General features: G+C 48.2%; 1 protein-coding gene across 11 annotated transcripts in view; it reads left to right on the plus strand.

The window, feature by feature from the left end:
• Positions 1-16,929, plus strand: part of Agap1 (ArfGAP with GTPase domain, ankyrin repeat and PH domain 1) — a 430,070-nt gene that overhangs the window by 364,120 nt on the left and 49,021 nt on the right. For 6 of the 11 annotated variants that reach the window (XM_051154309.1, XM_051154310.1, XM_051154311.1 and 3 more), the window contains 2 exons: positions 10,188-10,342; positions 13,596-13,686. In XM_051154309.1, the coding sequence (XP_051010266.1) occupies positions 10,188-10,342; positions 13,596-13,686 (246 nt within the window). Of the gene's footprint in view, positions 1-377; positions 456-10,187; positions 10,343-13,595; positions 13,687-16,929 lie in introns of all 11 variants that reach the window. The other 5 variants (XM_051154307.1, XM_051154308.1, XM_051154301.1 and 2 more) reach the window with 1 other exon arrangement.

The following is a 16,929-nucleotide window of genomic DNA, read 5'->3' on the forward strand; positions in this document are numbered from 1 at the left end:
TGGACATGCCCGTGGTACTTTGCCAGATAAAGAATGGTAGCCCACATCAGCCTAAAGGCCAGCATTGCCCTGTGGCAAGTAGCCTTGGCCTTACCAAGGGGGTGTGTATACATTTGCCTGGGAACTGTCGTTGATTTTGTGAACACTCAACTAATGATGCTTGCACACCTCTAACCTTCTCAAGCCCCTCTGTGCTGTCCTGGGGGGAGTGGAGGGCCAGCAGCGGAGCCCCTTGGGTACCTGCCACCCACCTGCTGCACACTCAGAGGTGACTTCATGCGCTACTTTGACATTTCTTTTCTCCCTTTTTCATTTGTTTTCTTTTCCTTTTTGTTGTCTCTTTTTTCCCCCCTGCCCTCTCTGCTCTCGGGACGCAGCCAAACGCAAAGCATGGAAACTAAACCGTGTTGGTAGCCTGCGAAACATATACAGCAGCAGCAGCACCAACACTGAAGGTAACCGCACCCTGCCCGCCTCCGCCTCCCCGCCTCCCTGCCTCCCTGCCTCCCCATGCAGACATGGAAATGCGCCAGCCCGCAGCAGCATGCCCCCATGTTGTGTTTGCAGTCGGCCCTGTGGTCTCTTCATCCTTTTCTTTGTGTGTTCTATTTTACCATTCATGTTCCTTTCAGCTTACTTAAATTTTGACCTTTCCCTTCAGTCGTAGGGTAGTGATGTTTAAATTACTTTGGAAACCTATTTTCTCCTCTTCCCCCACCCCCTTCCTTTATACATGTGGGCACTCAATGTAATATTTCCCAAGTTATTACAGTTTTTAAAAGTGTTAGTATCAGGTGTAATGATCTGTAGCCAAATACAATAGTGTGCCGTGACATTTAAGTAACAGTCTTAATTTGTTTTGTGGAAGCATTCTCCATAATGCTCTCTGCAGCTCTAATCCAGAGGCAGGCAGGCCCGGGCCATTTGCATGGGCTGCTATTGCTTGTAAATTCCGTATATTGTTTTGTTTCTAAAGGTCGTCTGGTGCCAAAGTTCACAAATTGACTTGAGTTGCTTTTTTCACTGAAGACAGCCGTCATTGCTTTTGTATAATAGCAGATTGAATTCCTCCCCCCCCCACACCTTCATTTGAACAACACAATTATAAATTGCCATTTTTTTATGATTACAAATGTCAAGGGTCAGAATTATTTTGATGCCAGGGAAAGGAAAACCAGCACCATCCACCTAGGTACACAGAAGGGAGGCTGGCGGGTAATACGCAATGCAAAGCAGGTCACAATCCAGCGAGCTTGGTATAATAGGGGGGATTTCTTTTTCACTTAAGTGCAAGCCAAATGGGTCAAGTAATGGCGAGCTCGCGCCCTAACACTAATTGACTTATTTGGGGATGATTATAACTGTAATATTTTTCTTAATGTCACTGTTTTCTGGGCTGTTGATTTTAGCGATTGCCAAGCAGTGGCATTAAATCTCCTGTAAATTTTAAATTGCACACTGTTTCTGTAAACAAAGTCCCTTCTGCACATCCTGGTCATTAACCTTTCCTGATTTATGTCCCCACCCTCTCTCTCTTCCCTTCACAGTTACTCCTGCCTTGCCACCAAAAAGCCCTCCCTGCTCTCAGGCAGAAATGAATGCACAGAACAAGGACCACACTTGCAAAGGGCTTGTTAAAAAGCCATTTTGCAATCAAAGTTTTGTCTGCGCTCCTCGAGAGGAGCTTATCTGTCCAGGTACCAGTGCACCCTGCCTGGCCTGGCTATGTCTCTCTTCCAAGCAGTCAGGAATCGCAAATGAGAGAGAGGGCAGAAGGATTTGAGAAACTATCTCATCATTTATAATTTTCTATTGAGCTTAAAGGATGTCAATTTGTTCTCTTACAGTTGTTAAATGCTAGGGTTTGTAGGGGCAGTTTGTTGCTTTGTTGAGGTTTTTTTTTTGGAGGGGGGGCAGTTAGCTTAAGGTATGTATCATCTTTCTGCCTTGTGTCCCTATCAAGCATGTCTGTCTTTTATACGGTATGGTTATAAGTTTACTGATGGACTTCTTGCCTTAAAAACTAAAGAAAGTTGTGGTGTTGGTTTTAAATGTTATTGAGTACAAAATTGGGGAGCAGTGAGAAGCATACAGTTCTCTCATTAGCCTTGAAGCTAAAACCTTCCTGCCCATCACCTGCGGGGGGCGGGGTGGGGTGTTCCCTGAAGACACATCTGGGCTTACTTGACACCCTGTGTGTGTAAAAAGAGTCACAGGAAGGCTGGCTTCTCTGTCTTTACCGCTCAAGTAACAGGGGACTTGGCATCCAAGGCAGCCAGACCTTCAGAGCAGGAGGCCACTTAGGGGTGACTAAATGCGGCCAGGAATGGCTTGATGACATCCCCTCCTCTCTGAATACCTGATAGCTTAGTACACTTGGGGTCCATCCATATGAGTGAGTACTGCAGGTATCCATGGGGATTGGGGTGCAGGCAGCGGTGGGGGTTGAGACACAGGTAGCTGTGAGGGCTGGGGTACAGGCAGTGACCACGCTTTCAGTTTTCCCATCCGTCCAGCCACAGTAAGCTGTTCAGTGTGTGGCTACATTTATGAATTTTCAGCTGAGCAATACGGTCATTTCTCATGTGTATGCACACTCCCTCGTTCCATGTGACATTTAATAATTTGTTACAGAATTGATGTAGTTCGATAAATTATCAAAATATTTTTTCTAATCCTATGCTCTTTTTTTCCATTAATTTATTTATTTAATCACTTTACAGCCTGACCGCAGCTCCCTCCATCCTCTCCTCCCAGTTCCACCCTCACACCCCTCACCCTGTCCCCATTCCATCCTCCTCTTCTCCTCAGAGAAAGCAACCCCACCCCCATGGGTACCAACCCACCCTGGCGCATCATGCCGCAGCAGGACTAAGCGCTACCTCTCCCACTGAGGCCAGCTAGGGGAAAGTGATCCTTGGCTCTTAATGTATGCTGTTACTGCATGACCGATGTCTATAAACTGACCCTTCCTGAAAATGTGTGTGTTAAACGTGCTCTATCTTTTGTTACTTTGTAAGGCCCATCTTGAAATGTGTTTCTTAAAATGCTTCACTTGATAGATTTATCCAGGGACTTCCAGAAAACACCAAAGTTAAGTTGGTATCTGAGTTCAGTTCCCTAGACACAAAAACTGGTTTTATCAATTGGGAGGTGGACCAGTTAATAAGCCCAGTTTTTGGTAGCAGCCTGAGCATGCTCAGAAGTTGTAGAAGCCTCATGAGGCCACAGGTTGTGAGACAGACAAGGCTGTGCCTGAAGGCACATGAGCTCACCAAAGCACTGTTCTTTGACTCACTTTCTTTTCTGGCCCCTGAACCACATTCTCTCATGTGATCCTCACTGTGCCCCTGCAAGGTAGGTATTGTGTCATACACAGGAAATGGACGTTGTGGTAAGTTCCACAGACTGTATGCTGAGCTCTCTGCTCCAGGACACCCCCTCCCCCATCACAGATCCATATGAGAGGGGTGATGGTGAACGAATGTTCAGAATGTGTGAAAATGGATTATTAGGAGGACAGGCATGGGCTAGCCTTTGCCTGTTTATCCTTGAGAGTGAGGTAGATACTTGGTGCCCACCCTGCAACATCCATGGTTAAAGCTTTGTTGCTTTTCACAATTAAACTCTGGCCCGTGGTTGGCGAAACTAAGTGTCCTTCATCAGGAACTGCAGCTTTAACTTGTCTCAGATGCCTGTGGGGCAGGGGCCAGGGGCCTGTTAGTGTTAAGATTCTCCAGGCAGCCCTGTTTGTAGCCCAAGCCAAAAAAAAAAAAAAAAAAAAAAGGTCTAGATGCCAGGTGAGGCCCATCTTGAGCATTCAGCTCTGTAGCAGATGTTTCTTAGTGCATAGGGGCCAAGAAACATCATGTATGTGTAACAGTGTTCCTCCAGCTGTGTGACATAACAGACGCGGCTGCCAGAGACAAGGGAACTCATCAGCTCAGGGGACAGCCTCTCTGGATGTTGTTAGCCTGTTTGACATGGAGGAGACGTACTCCTGATACAGAGATAAAGGGGGTAGTACAAGGTAGAGGGGTCGGGAGCAATGAGCACTGCATGGTATACAGAGCCCGCCCATTCCATCACAGTCAACAGAGCAAGCTCCTGAGTATAGCCTACCTCACTCTGCAGATGACCTTGTACCCAAGGGTCAGCCAGACTCAAAATTGACACAAAGTCCAAAAAGCCTCTGTGGCCCCGCTCTGTCTATAGAGGTCCATTTCTGTGGTCTTGGAATCTGTCCAGAGATAGACAGAGAAAACCCACTCTGGGTCCATCACTGTGAGACACAGGCCACTCAAGCAGGATCACTAAAATTCAACCCAACGACTCCATGGAAAGTCACTTGTCAGTACAGGGACAAATTGGCAGAAGCAAGCATACCTAAGTGCTGGACGTGTTGATGCAGCTCTCTTAGTTACTACTCTCCTGCTGTGATAAGACATCATGCTCAAGGTAGCATATGGAAGAAAGAAGTTACTGGGGTTCACCGTTTTAAGAGGGTGAGTCTGTAACCATTTATGGTAGGGAGCATGGCAGCAGATAGGCAGGCATGGCGCTGGAGCTAAAAGCTCACATCTTGAGACACAGCTGAGAGGCAGAGAGAAGGGCAGTGAGCGCTAACAAGAATGGTGTGGGCTTTTGAAACCTCTAAGCCCATCCACAGTGACACGCCTCCTCCAACAAGGCCACACCTCCTAATCCTTCCCAAACAGTTCCACCAACTGGGGACCAAGTGTTCAAACATAGGAGCGGATGAGGACCATTCTCATTCAAATTGTCACAGGAACTAAAGACAGATTGTAAGATCCAAGCTCCAGAATTGGCTTCATGGGAAGAAAAGGAAGGTTGGCCGTGCTGGTCATGCAGGGCACTCAGCACACCTGGGCAAGCAGAGAACAGGCTGTTGGTAGCCCCTGACAGACCTGGGCCTCCCAGCACAACTCACTCACTTGTTTCTGCTGCTGGGAGCCCAGAGGACCCTGAACAGTGAAGACATCCCAGCAGAAATATGCAGAACACTGTTTGGCCATCACATTCATCTCTTCCTTTAAAAACAGGAGGAAATTTGAGAGTGAAAAATGGTATTTGCGTTACAGTGGGTTTGAGCTGACGTCTTCAAAGAGTGATTTCCATCATCAGATAAAATACCTAAACTACATGCTGACTGTGTGCTATTCAAGGGCAACCACTGGAGCACTGAACAAAATATATTGCTTTTTTTAAAAGGCATACAAGCCTGAGGCTGTTTATGACATTGTCTCATGTGGCCCCAAAGGGCCTACGTTGTGGGAGACCTGGAGATTGAAACTGTGAGCATTGTCCATGTGTTTGCAGTTCACATCAAGACTGGTGGCCAGTGGGCTCTTCAGATCACAGGAATGTCTTCCCTTGCAAACAGAAGGTGGGGACAGCGTGCCGTGGTCGTCCCTAGCCAGCTAGTGCTCATGTGACTGAAGGCCCAAAAGGTGGAGAGTTGATGGCTCAGTGGTTAAGAGTACATGGTGCTCTTACATAGGACCTGAGTTCAAGTTCCGGAATCCTCAAAATGTGACTCTCTGTACCTCTAGTTCCAGGCAATTCAGAGTCCCCTTCTGGCCTCTGTACCTGCACTCATACCTACCCATACACAGGCACAGAGTAGAGTGACCTGTTTGCAGGCAGCCATTAAATAGGGTGTAAGAAAAACACCCATCCACCAGGTGGATGTCCCACTGGACAAACCCTTGCTAACACTTACAAATGGAGTGGTGGCTAAAGGCAGAGTTGGTGTCTGTGTGTTGAGCAGGGCTATGGTGTGCCCTTCCAAAGGACCATCCTTCTGTGACAGAAGCCAAAGGCAGGGTGCCCTTCTCCCTGAGGGCCTTGGCTGTTTCATGTTCTGCTCATGCTCAGTAGCGCCCATCTGGGTACCTCTAGGCTCACTCCACTCATGATTGACTTCAGCCATGCCTGTGTGGATGCTTTCTCCCTCCACCTGTACGTTCCTCTCCGGGCAGTGCCAAAAGCACATGTCATTCATGCCAAGTGTCTGTCAGGGCAGCAGGAGGCAGGTTCCACCTATGGCTGGAATCCTGGGTGGACCACAGGTCAGGATCCCAAACTCCAGGGAGCCTGGGAGATCATCTTCCCCTGCAGATACAGACTCACCTGTGGCCTGTGGAGAGCAGACATGAGTGAGTCTTGCGGCCCAGTCATCCTTTGAACTTGGAAAACAAACTCCCACTCAGCTCCCTTGCTCTGGCCTCAGCACTTTGGAGCATGGCTTTGGTGGAGCAAGACTTTGAGGACAAAGGTTGGAAGGCCTTGGTCTTAGTCTTGGCCCTGGGGAAAGCCCTCCCCCTCCCCCATGAGGCCAGCATCTGCAGATGTGCAGCTCTTTTCCTTCCCCGCCCCCACCCTTCTGTATATTCATCCTCATCAGATGTCTCCTGTTAAAAACAACCCCCACATGTCTGAACTATTTTCAGCTGTCTGTAGCCCTTTAACCCTTTGTCTGCTAGAATTCCACAAAAATAATTGATGACTGATTGGCCCATTAACCTTTAAGGGGGAAAAAAGTTTGACAGCCCAGACTTGTGTAATGAGGAGGGATTCCCTGTGAAGTTGGTCTGATGGCTGAGATGCTCGCCCCTGAGGAGGCAAAATTAGCCCCCCGGGGCCTCGTCTGCATAGAAACTGGACACAATTAGTGCGATATCCGGTGTTATTAATGTCATTGGGAATAATTGGGCAGGTTGGTTTCGACAGGTTCATGGCTCTAAAATACTATTATAGTGGACCTTTCTACAGCCAATCGTTAAACACGGAAAACTGTTTAAGTCCCCACAAGCCCAATCACCATGTTTGTGAGCTGGGGACCAGAATCTGCATATCCTGGAACTTCAGGCTGGGACGAGGTGGCCTCTGGGCTTCTCCTCAGGGTGAGAAATAACTTTGTGCTTGTGTGTATGTCTCGAACTAAGAACATGCTTTTAACATATATGCCAATAAGGTCTTCTAGAACCTGAGTCTCTTTTTATGGTAAACTCAGCATAAGCCACTATGCCTGTCATTAGTAGTTGGTTTGTAGCTGCAAATGATAGCAGGGAATGAAACACCAAAGCTAGTCCCTCCCACGGTCCAAGCAGCTGTCCTTTGCGAGAGTAGCAGTGGGCGGGGATGTCTGTCCCTCTCACTCCTTGGGAGGCAGAGGCAAGGCAGGAGATTGTGAATTTGAGGCCAGTCTGGACTACAGAGACCCAGTTTCAAAAGGCCGGTAAATAAATAGAGTGTAGCAGTGGCGCTCACCTCTTTCTAACTGATCATCCCATGCTGCCAATTGTGCTTATGATAATTTTTTTAAGCTGGTTACGGGGAGGGGGGTTGAGGCGGGACCCTCTCAGTTTATAGAGCATCACAGCCTTCTGGCCATTGGGGAATTGGCTGGTGCTGTGTCACCTGGTGAAATGTCTGAGTATCAGAGGAAGGAAGGCGCAAGTCGCCTTGGCCTACCTTCTTTCTCAGTCACCTCCCACTACACTGTAGAAGCCTGAGCATGAACCAAGTCTGGAGGCCTCTGGGGTGCCACCAGTAACCGTGGTTGTCACCCGCCAGTCCGTGTACACTGCCTTCATCAGTACTTGTTCCAAGTGACGCACCCCTTTTAAAGTGGTGAAGGTCATGAAGACAGTAAAACACCACACAGCCAGCTGTGGGACAGGGAGATGCAGCCAGTTGGCTGCAGGGACATCTAGGCTTGGGCCCTGGAAGGTATTGGGATCCCTGGCTGCAGTGTGCTGGTGGCACTCAGTGACCTCCACCAGAGGACAGGGCAGGACCACACCCCTTGAGTACTCAGCGTGCTTAGAGGTTTTGTGGGCTAGCATCTGTCATGTTTTAGAATGAAACATGAGTTACATCAAGACCCAGAAAGTTTCAGATTTTGTAACAGTTTTGCTCACAAGATTTTAGAATTCTTTATAGCCTCACAGCTCTGCTGTCCTTCTCCCCCCCCCCAAAAAAAATCCCTCTTTTTCAAAATGCAATGAGCAGATTTCTTCTAAGGGAAAACAGTGTACAAAGATCTAAGTGGGAGGTTCCTGGTTGTCATTTCTTTTCTGGGCTTGGGACGAATTGCAGCCAGAGGAAGTGGCCTTATCATACTTGAGTTTCACAAATGGTAGGTGATGTGAGGCTTTGCACATATGTCCTCATGAACTGTGTTCATGCCCTTCTCATGAATGACCAGGCTGTCATTATATACCTTGTCCCTGCCCTGCTGGCTCCTTCCCTAGGAGTTTTGGGTACAGAATCGGGGTACTGTCTTATAGACCTCTGTGGTGTAATGAAATAGTATCATGACATAGAAGCCCGTGGATCAAGAGGAGGAGTCTTTTCAAGCCCACAGGTGCCATGGCTCTGCGAGTAATTGCAGGGTGTGGTTGCAGTTCAGCCAGGGAGAAACCTGTCTAAAGTTGCTGTGTAGTCTTTTTTATTTTAATGAAAAACACAACTAGCCCCCATGCCCAAAAGCCTTAGGGCTTCCTCTGCAGCAGCTCTCCACACAATAGGTGGACTTATTCCGCAGATACTGGCATCTCCAAAGTCCAAGACAACAGAGTACCATTCCTGGCCAGCGCCTGCTTTTTGAAATCTCATTACTCAGGCTCCAATATGCAAGAACCAAGGAGATCAAGGAAGAACTCGAATGCCCAGTTTTAAGCTTCCGTAGGCTGCCTGCCTGTCCTGTTGAGCTCAGGTTCAGGGCAAACACTCAGAAGAACTGACATGCCAGAGCCATGTCTGCAAGGCCCAAGCCTGGCACCCATGTTACTGCTGCAGAGCCTGCCTATCCTGCACAGCAGCTGCTATCCTGCAAGGGAGTCACAGGCTTTTGCAGGGCTCTGGATGTGAAAGCTTCTGTCATTGTCACTTTCTCTCCCTCAGTTGGGTCCTCTGGGAGAAGCTAGAGGGTTAGCACAGAGGCGTGTCTGCCCATCTTCGAGGTGTTGTTCAGACTGAGCAGCCTTGAGGCAGTTTAAAAGTTCAGAGAGAGACACCGTGCTTACGTTATAATGTTCAAAACACGGAAGACTCCACACAAGTGTACCATGGTGATCACTGGCACTGGCTGTCGCAGAAGTGTTACCTTGGGGAATCCTGAGCATTGCTTCCCTGGGTGGTGTCTCAACTCCTGGAATTGGGACTTGATGGCACACTCTTGATCAGAAGGGAGGAAGGGGATCCTTGGGAACAAGAGAGCCACCGTGCCCTGTCAGTGCAATGGCGGGGCGGGTATGACTTAGTTGATAAGCCAGTCTACAGGTTACTCTTCCATTGTGCCTGTACTTGACCACACAGCCAGTTCCAGGCCAATGCTAGCAACTCCTCATCCTCTGCTGAGGCATGTGACGGGTCCAGCCTTGGCTTCTGGGTGTTTTACTAAGCCGCTCTTTCTCTGAGCTGATGCTGGAAATAAGGACAAATATACACCGTCTCCTGTGGCCAGGCTGTACGTTCGCGTGCTCCCCCTCAACATTCAGCCGACGATAAACTCGGTAGAAGCTGCCTGTGCCCGATCCACAGGGGAGGAAAATGAGCCTCGGGAGTAAAACTTAACCTAAAGAGCAGAGGGGCAGGTAGTATAGCAGGATGTGGACACAGCCTCTCTTCCTCTTTCAAAGCAGATGTCTCTCTGTGGCTACCCAGCCAGACCTATGTCCCCTAAAGCCCTCTAACTTGCCTGGATTCACTCTGAAGTCTAAGCACAAGGAGAATCACAGCTCCCATTGAGAGTCGCTCGGCCCTACGTTGGTGTTCCCAGAGCAGTTCACCCGGATCCATACCCAAGTGCTTACTAACTTCATTTTCCTCCCACAGACCGAAGGGCCATCAGTAAGTTGCAAACCTATCTTCCTAAGTTGCTTGGTCTGCGCCCACACACAGACCCTGACCATCCCATGCTGTCTCTCCTTTCTCCCCATCCCCCAAGCATCGACTGAAACCTAGTTATCTCTGCTGGCTTTTTGGAAACCGGTGTTGACTGTTGGCGGGTGTGTGGATCAGATCTCAATGCTACCGTCCTGCGTGTGCTGCCAGCCCCATGCCGGTGCCATTGAACCCAGAGGCACTCGTGACAGGACGGGGCTCGTTGCACTGCTGTCTCATGAAAGTGAACCCTTCATCCCGCCTCTGTGTTCCAGAGCAAGAAGAAAACTTTGAGTTTATCATTGTGTCCCTCACTGGCCAGACATGGCACTTTGAAGCCACCACATACGAGGAGCGAGACGCATGGGTCCAAGCCATCGAGAGCCAGATCCTAGCCAGCCTGCAGTCCTGCGAGAGCAGCAAGAATAAGGTAAGGCCCACAGCAGGCTGCCCCAAAATCAAGGCTGCTGATCATTAAAGGGGAAAAAAGAAGGCCCAAGTGGAGCCCTGGGGAGGGGGTTGGGGGGAGGACATAAGCGTCAGGTGGCTTGTGTGGATGACAAGACCCGGTTATGCTTTGTGAAGGGGGAAAAAAACCTAAGTAATTGAAGAGATAAAACCACTTTGTATCTACAAACAGCATGCATGTGTTGGTGTCCTGGCTTGGCTGTCTGCGTGTGGCAGGATGTCCAACATGAAGCCTTTGCAGCAGCAGCCAGCGTTACATAGGAAGCTGTCGCCTTTCTCTGTGGGCGATGGAGCCTTTTGGACTCTGCCTGCTTATGCGACCATACTTAGTTTTTGTTGTTATTGTTCGAGGCAGAATAAATCAAAAAAGGGGGAGGGACATAGACTTAAAAGACGCCCTCTTCTGCCCTCATAAACGCCTCGCATGCCCCAGGGATACAAACGAAAGGGAAAGAAGATGTAGAGTTTGAGCAAGGTGAATTTTCTGAGGGTTTTTTTTGGGGGGGGTTGTTTTTTTTTAAGTCTGGTGTATGCTTCATTCAGTAATTAAAAAGAGCCCTCCAGCAGTTGTTTGGCCGGAAATAAAAGTACGTTCCCTGCATTTTCTGGGCCATTGCTCAGCGATCTTCCTCATGCCAGCCCTGTCTTTCCCAGCCGGGTTCTTTGCATGTCAGTCTTTGAACTCAGAACTCTGTGCTGACCCGTTGAGAGTCTTGGTGATCGTTTTCATTTTTCAAACTGCGATCGACTGGAAACCAAAGAAAGACATTGCTGTCCACCTGCAGTTTCATTTATAAGCATTTAAAGAAACCTCTGCCCATGATGTATAGCCGGCTTTGTCATTAAGAAGGGAGTCTGTTTTCCAGAGAGATGGGGTGTGTTATTTTATTACCCTCTTGGGCCAAGGTAAGCCAGACCACAGCCATTATTATTATTGTATAATTTGCTTCTCTCTTCAAAGACAGTTTATACCCAACTGGGAAGAACCACTGTCTTTTATTCTGAGCTCCCTGGATTCTCAGGTCATGTCCCCATCCAGCCACGATGTGTCTCCCCTCCTCACCCACGGGCACAATGACACCTGCCATCGCAGGCTTGGAATTCTAGTTTCAGATCAGGGAAAGGGGACACAAGCAACTGATCAAGCACACACATCCCAGGCTTTATGGGCAAATTAACCTCACACATTCTGCCTGAAGCCACGCCTCTTCCTCCGTGATTCCAGAGGCTCTGGCCAGTGCTTGCTTCTCCCATCTTATGTCCTTGAGACCTCTTTCCAGCGTGCTGCTCCAAACCCAGACAGTACGATGTCTCGGCCCAGAGGCAAATACAGCCCACCAAAGCTGGCTTTCACGCCCATGGCAAGCATACTTGTGGAAATGGCTTCCCCTGAGAGGGGCAACTGAAGGACACCAGACATGCACCTGGGCAGCCACTGGCCAGATGTGAGAAGGTAAAGTGGGGCATAGTACCCCCACCACAGAAGATTTGAGAAAAGTCCAGACTCCATTAGAGAGAGGAGTACCCAGTATTTCAGCTCCTGGTGGAAAATCCAGAGCTGCCCCAGACAGACAGAACAACTGGCCAGTGGGCCACAGACTTGTGCGGGTGTATGGAGAAGGAAACAGGCAGATAGGCAGACCCCTCTGTATGCGTATGTGACCCTCTGTATGTGTGTGTGACGCCTCCAGATGCCAATTTAGGCTGTTAAATGCTTTCTGATTCAAAGAGGAAATAAAAGCACAATAGTACATGATGATGATTAAACAATAGCAACAAATAAATGGTAATTTACTGGTAAGTAGCAAGCAGTAAATTGTTTCACATTCGTTTAGCACAAGATACTTGAATTTGTGAACAATTTGTACACAAAACAGAATTTATTCTAAATTCTGAAACTGATCAGCTTTTGCTTTGACTATAATTTCTAATGCATGTTGAATAAATAAGCATTTCCAAACATGTATATTCTTTCCCGCTCTGCCCCCTGGCTTCCAGGATTTTATCCTCACTATGTGATTGGCAATATGTGTAGACATTTACAGGAAGCATGGTCTTTAGAGCACTGTCCAGGATTAAGGATGGTTAGAGTAGTCCAAATGTATAGCCAAGGAACTTGCTGTATACTCAGTAAGTACGCATGCACTTAAGCAATGAAGTCGGAAAGTAGGTTGGCATCAAGTGATAGAATTACTAGGCTGGAAAAGGCCAGCTGCAAGGCAGTATCCACCCATCTGGCTTTCCTACAGGAATGCCTGCAGATACAGATGTGCATAGAGAAATAGCCAGAGCGGTGGTTCTCAAACTTCCTAACGATGCAGCCCTTACATACAGTTCCTCATGTTGTGATCCCCCTAAGCGTAAAATTGTTGCATTGCTACTTCAGAACTAATTTTGCTACTGTTATGAATTATAATGTACATATCAGATATGCAGAATATCTGATGTATGACCCCTCTGAAAGGGTCATTTGACACACACACACCCAAAGGGGTTCCAACTCATAGGTTAAAAACCAGTGAGCCAGAGGCTCTCTGGATGATTGAATCCTAGTTTATAAATGCCCATGTCTTTTTCTATATTTTCTCACCTTGCCACAGTAGGCAGGCTTACCAAAAATTAAAAATTAAAAAATTGTTTTAAAAAACCTCTCTGCTGAAGGAAGACCATACGGTATACTTAAAAATAAATGCCCCCTGCCTCACTCCAGCAAGTAACTATGATTCGATGCTGTAGTAACTGAAAGATCTTTACATGAGGAGAGACTCTCCTGGCTGTGATGTCTGATATGGTCTGGGGTTTCAGATGAAGATCCAGGGGACCACACTCAGGATGCTGACTAAGGCCTGACCCTTGGCTGATACACAGATTATCTTTTTCTCATTCTAATCTTCACACCAAGTAGCTATGTACCTGTGAAAGTGTATTAGCCAGTGCCATTCTCAGCGTAGCAGTCTGTGGTTCATTCACAAATGATGAAGGTCTGACGACTTTGCTCATTTTGGGCAGAGTCCGTCTCAGTCAATAATCCTGATATATGCCCTGTCCCTCTCCCTCCCGGACTTCCCTAAGACGCCAGAAAGGGAGTAATTGTTCGGAGATCACACGCCGCTGCACCTGTGGATAATCTGTTTGGTTTTTCTCTGGCATCGTTAGATGTGTGAATTTCTCCTGGCTGCTCATATCTTGCATTTTCTGTCTTCGTTTGTGCCTAGTCCCGACTAACCAGCCAGAGTGAGGCCATGGCACTGCAGTCCATTCGGAACATGAGAGGGAACGCCCACTGCGTGGACTGCGACACCCAAAGTAAGTCCGCTGGGAGGAAGGCGCCCCTGGAACCCTGTCGGCTACGGCAGCGAGGGCTCTTGGCATCGAGGGCTTAACACACTGGAGTTTGGGTTTTACTTTAACACAGCTTCACTGGTAGAAGTGTAGCATTTCTTGTATATGGGATTGCTATTGGACTGCTGTGTCCTCTGCTTTTAAGCCTTAGGTATCCCAGTGGGCAGTGGACTGAAACTGTAAGGACTGCATCCTTTGGAGTTATTTAGTTTTATTTCACACTTTCTGTTGTGTGAAAGGAAATATGCCCTTTGAGAGAGAAGCTTCCTTCTTATGTCCTGGGTGGTAGAGTCTTTTATTCTAAGTCTACACCCTCACAAGCTACATAGGATAAACTTTGCCCGTTTTATTGTTATGTAGGGTCTTGAAGAGGGAGAGATGCAGTTCAAACAAGAGAAAATGTGCTGGTTCAGGTGAGGGGTGTCTAGCAACTGAACACAGCTCTGTTGTTGGTTGTGACATCAGTGAGCCTAGTGGGCGAGCCATGAGCCCCACCCACACCGCATAGTCTACAGCCTTGGAGAAGGAGCAAAAGGGACCAAGAACCTTCCGCCTCAAAGCAAGCTTCCTGCCAGAGTTGGCTTGTCAGAAGGGCCCCGAGAGAGAGTTGACAGGGGAGAAAGTGATGGGACTGGAGACTGCAGGCTCACAGTGGCCGCCCTGGGTAAGCAGAGAAACGTGGCAACTCGGGCTTCGAAACAATGGAGACACTTGGATGTCCCTAGGAGAGATGGCGAGGTCTTCGTGCCTTTGTAGGCGTAGGTGAACCGTCCACATTTCACAGCAGGAACAGAATTCCGTGCTGTTTTTATGGGGGGAGACTGCCCGATCGCACCAGCTCACCAGATGAGACTAGAACAGCAGTGTGAGTCGGAGCCCTGCAGATGGATTGTGAGCATCACCTCAGGAGACACCAAGACACTAGGCCAAGCTTGCTCCAGATGAAGGGGAAGCACTCGGGGGCCTAGCCAGCAGCTTGTCCGAGAGCTTGGCTAACCACAGCCCGGCAGGAGCCTATCCACAGGGGCAGGAAGGGCGTCTTCCTCAGGCTCCTTTGGATACTGCTTTAAAGTCTCTTTTTGTTTGAATTTTTAAATTTTACTTTTCAAAACGTGAGATGGAAAGAGAAGAACGTTTATTTGAAGTGTGTTTTTATCCAAAACTTTCCTTAAACCAGACTTTTTTTTTAAAGCACAAAACCTGAGGCATATTTAAAAAAAAAAAAAAAAAATCCAGAGATTGACATCTCTAATTGTTTCCAGCATGCATCTAAAGATTCCTCAAAAAGAAATCAATCTATGGCTTTATAAGAACTGTGGCATGTGGCAAATTGGAGGTCACAGGTCTTTTCTGACAGAGGTTGGGCATGTGCATGCTAAGGATAGGCAGGAAGGGGAGGCCTTAGGATCAGACTGCAGACAAGGCCCCAGGAGCAGATGAGACAGAGATGAGAAAGGCAGGGTTGGAAGCTTCTGGAAAAGAGGTCCAAAGACCATTCACCAGGTAAAGTGCATCCAATCCACACATGTGTTGTCTTTTTTTTTTTTTTTTTTTTTTTTTTTTTTTTTTTAGTTCTAAAGAGTGACAGTTGGTATTGTCATGGGCCCTTTAAAAGGTCACGGAAGAGTTTGGGGCCCCAGCAGTCACTGAGGTAGCAAGCAGTACTGTCAGACTCAGCCTATACCCTTTGCCATCTTCTTGCTTCCTCAGAGGCCTTAAAATGCTTGGAGACTCAGATTCAAAAGTATGTGAGCAATCAGGGAAGAATTTTAAGCACAAATACCCAATTTTTGGTTGCAAATACCAGGAAACAGACCCACGTGCCCTGAATTGGCAATCAGATGTGAGCGTGTTCACAGGGTGTCGAGGCGGTATGCTGAAGGCCTGCCTAGGGCATGTACCTCTGACTGCAGCAGTTCCCTTTAGGAAGAAGCTCAGTGGGAGGGGCGAGGAAGGATCAGACACCAGCTTGGAAGATGTTCCTCTTCCCAGACTTCATGGACAAAAATCAGAACCACTCCACATCTAAAGGCTCAGGGAAAGTACTGGTGGCATCTTGTTGGTAGTGTGACAGACTCTGTGGCTCTCTGCCCACCTACGAGAGTCTCACTGCCCCACCATTTCATGTGCTTCACCCCTGTGGGGGTCAAGGATATAGCTTGAGAACTTCAATGCAATGTGGGATTTGAGGCTACCATCACCAAGCACCTCCTCTGATGTGCAGTTAGTTTGTGCAGGTCATTGTTTCCAAAGGGGGCATTGGGCACTGTAACTGTGTGCTGCTTGTCTATAAAGGGAGATTCCGGTCTAGTGAATCTGGAAAGGTCAGTGGTATCCACCTCTCAGAGAAAGGAAGGCCCATCGCTATCTCTGAGACTTTTGCTCTAGAGGGAGCTTACACCCTGGCCCAGCCCAGCTCTATCCAGAACCCACTGACAGTAGAAATCTCTGTTGGGGGTACCAGTTGCTAACTACTAGGAGCATATCCAGAAAACAACTTGGGGCATCCCAGAGCTTAGAGAGCCCCTACACACACGTGGACCTCATCAGTGTGCTAGGCCTTCCAAGACAAACCTGAGAGACAGCCCAGCCTGATTTCTGGTCCACGAAGCTCTGCCATGCTAGTGCTGTCATCCAGCCCTGTCGGGTCCTGGTAGACCTAGTAGGCCTTCTGGTGGTGTCATCCAGTTTCTACCATACCTCGCTCCCTTAGATGTGGGCTCTGCTATGATGGGGCTGTTCTGTATTCACCTGGATACAGTGTGTTGTCACGGCCCCTAATGCTTAAATCCAACAGAAAGAGTAGGCACACCAAGCTCTACCTAAAGCAGAGTGTGATATCGCCTTACTACTTTGTCAGGGTGCGGTGGGTAGGAGGTAACCAAGAGAGCTGCCCCAGGGAAGGTAATTCTAGCTGAGCCCAAAGGGAGAACAGCATGCCAGGCACAGCTGAAAGTGTTGGACACAGGTGGGTGGAGGTAGTGAGCGTCTCACATGAGGCAGGGGAGAAGGCGTGTGGCTCAGTTCTGATCCTGTCTGCAGAGACTCTGGACTTGATCCCAGGGGCAGGTAGTAACCACAGCAGATTTTAAGTCTTGGTAACATGTTAACAGTGTAACTGGGCCTGCCACATTTTATGGCTGCTGTTGGAAGGTGGCCTGCAGGGACCAGGATGTGAACATACAGACATGAGCTGCTCCAGCCCTA

This window comes from Acomys russatus, chromosome 12 (genome assembly GCF_903995435.1).
Source record: "Acomys russatus chromosome 12, mAcoRus1.1, whole genome shotgun sequence".
Taxonomy (NCBI): domain Eukaryota; kingdom Metazoa; phylum Chordata; class Mammalia; order Rodentia; family Muridae; genus Acomys; species Acomys russatus.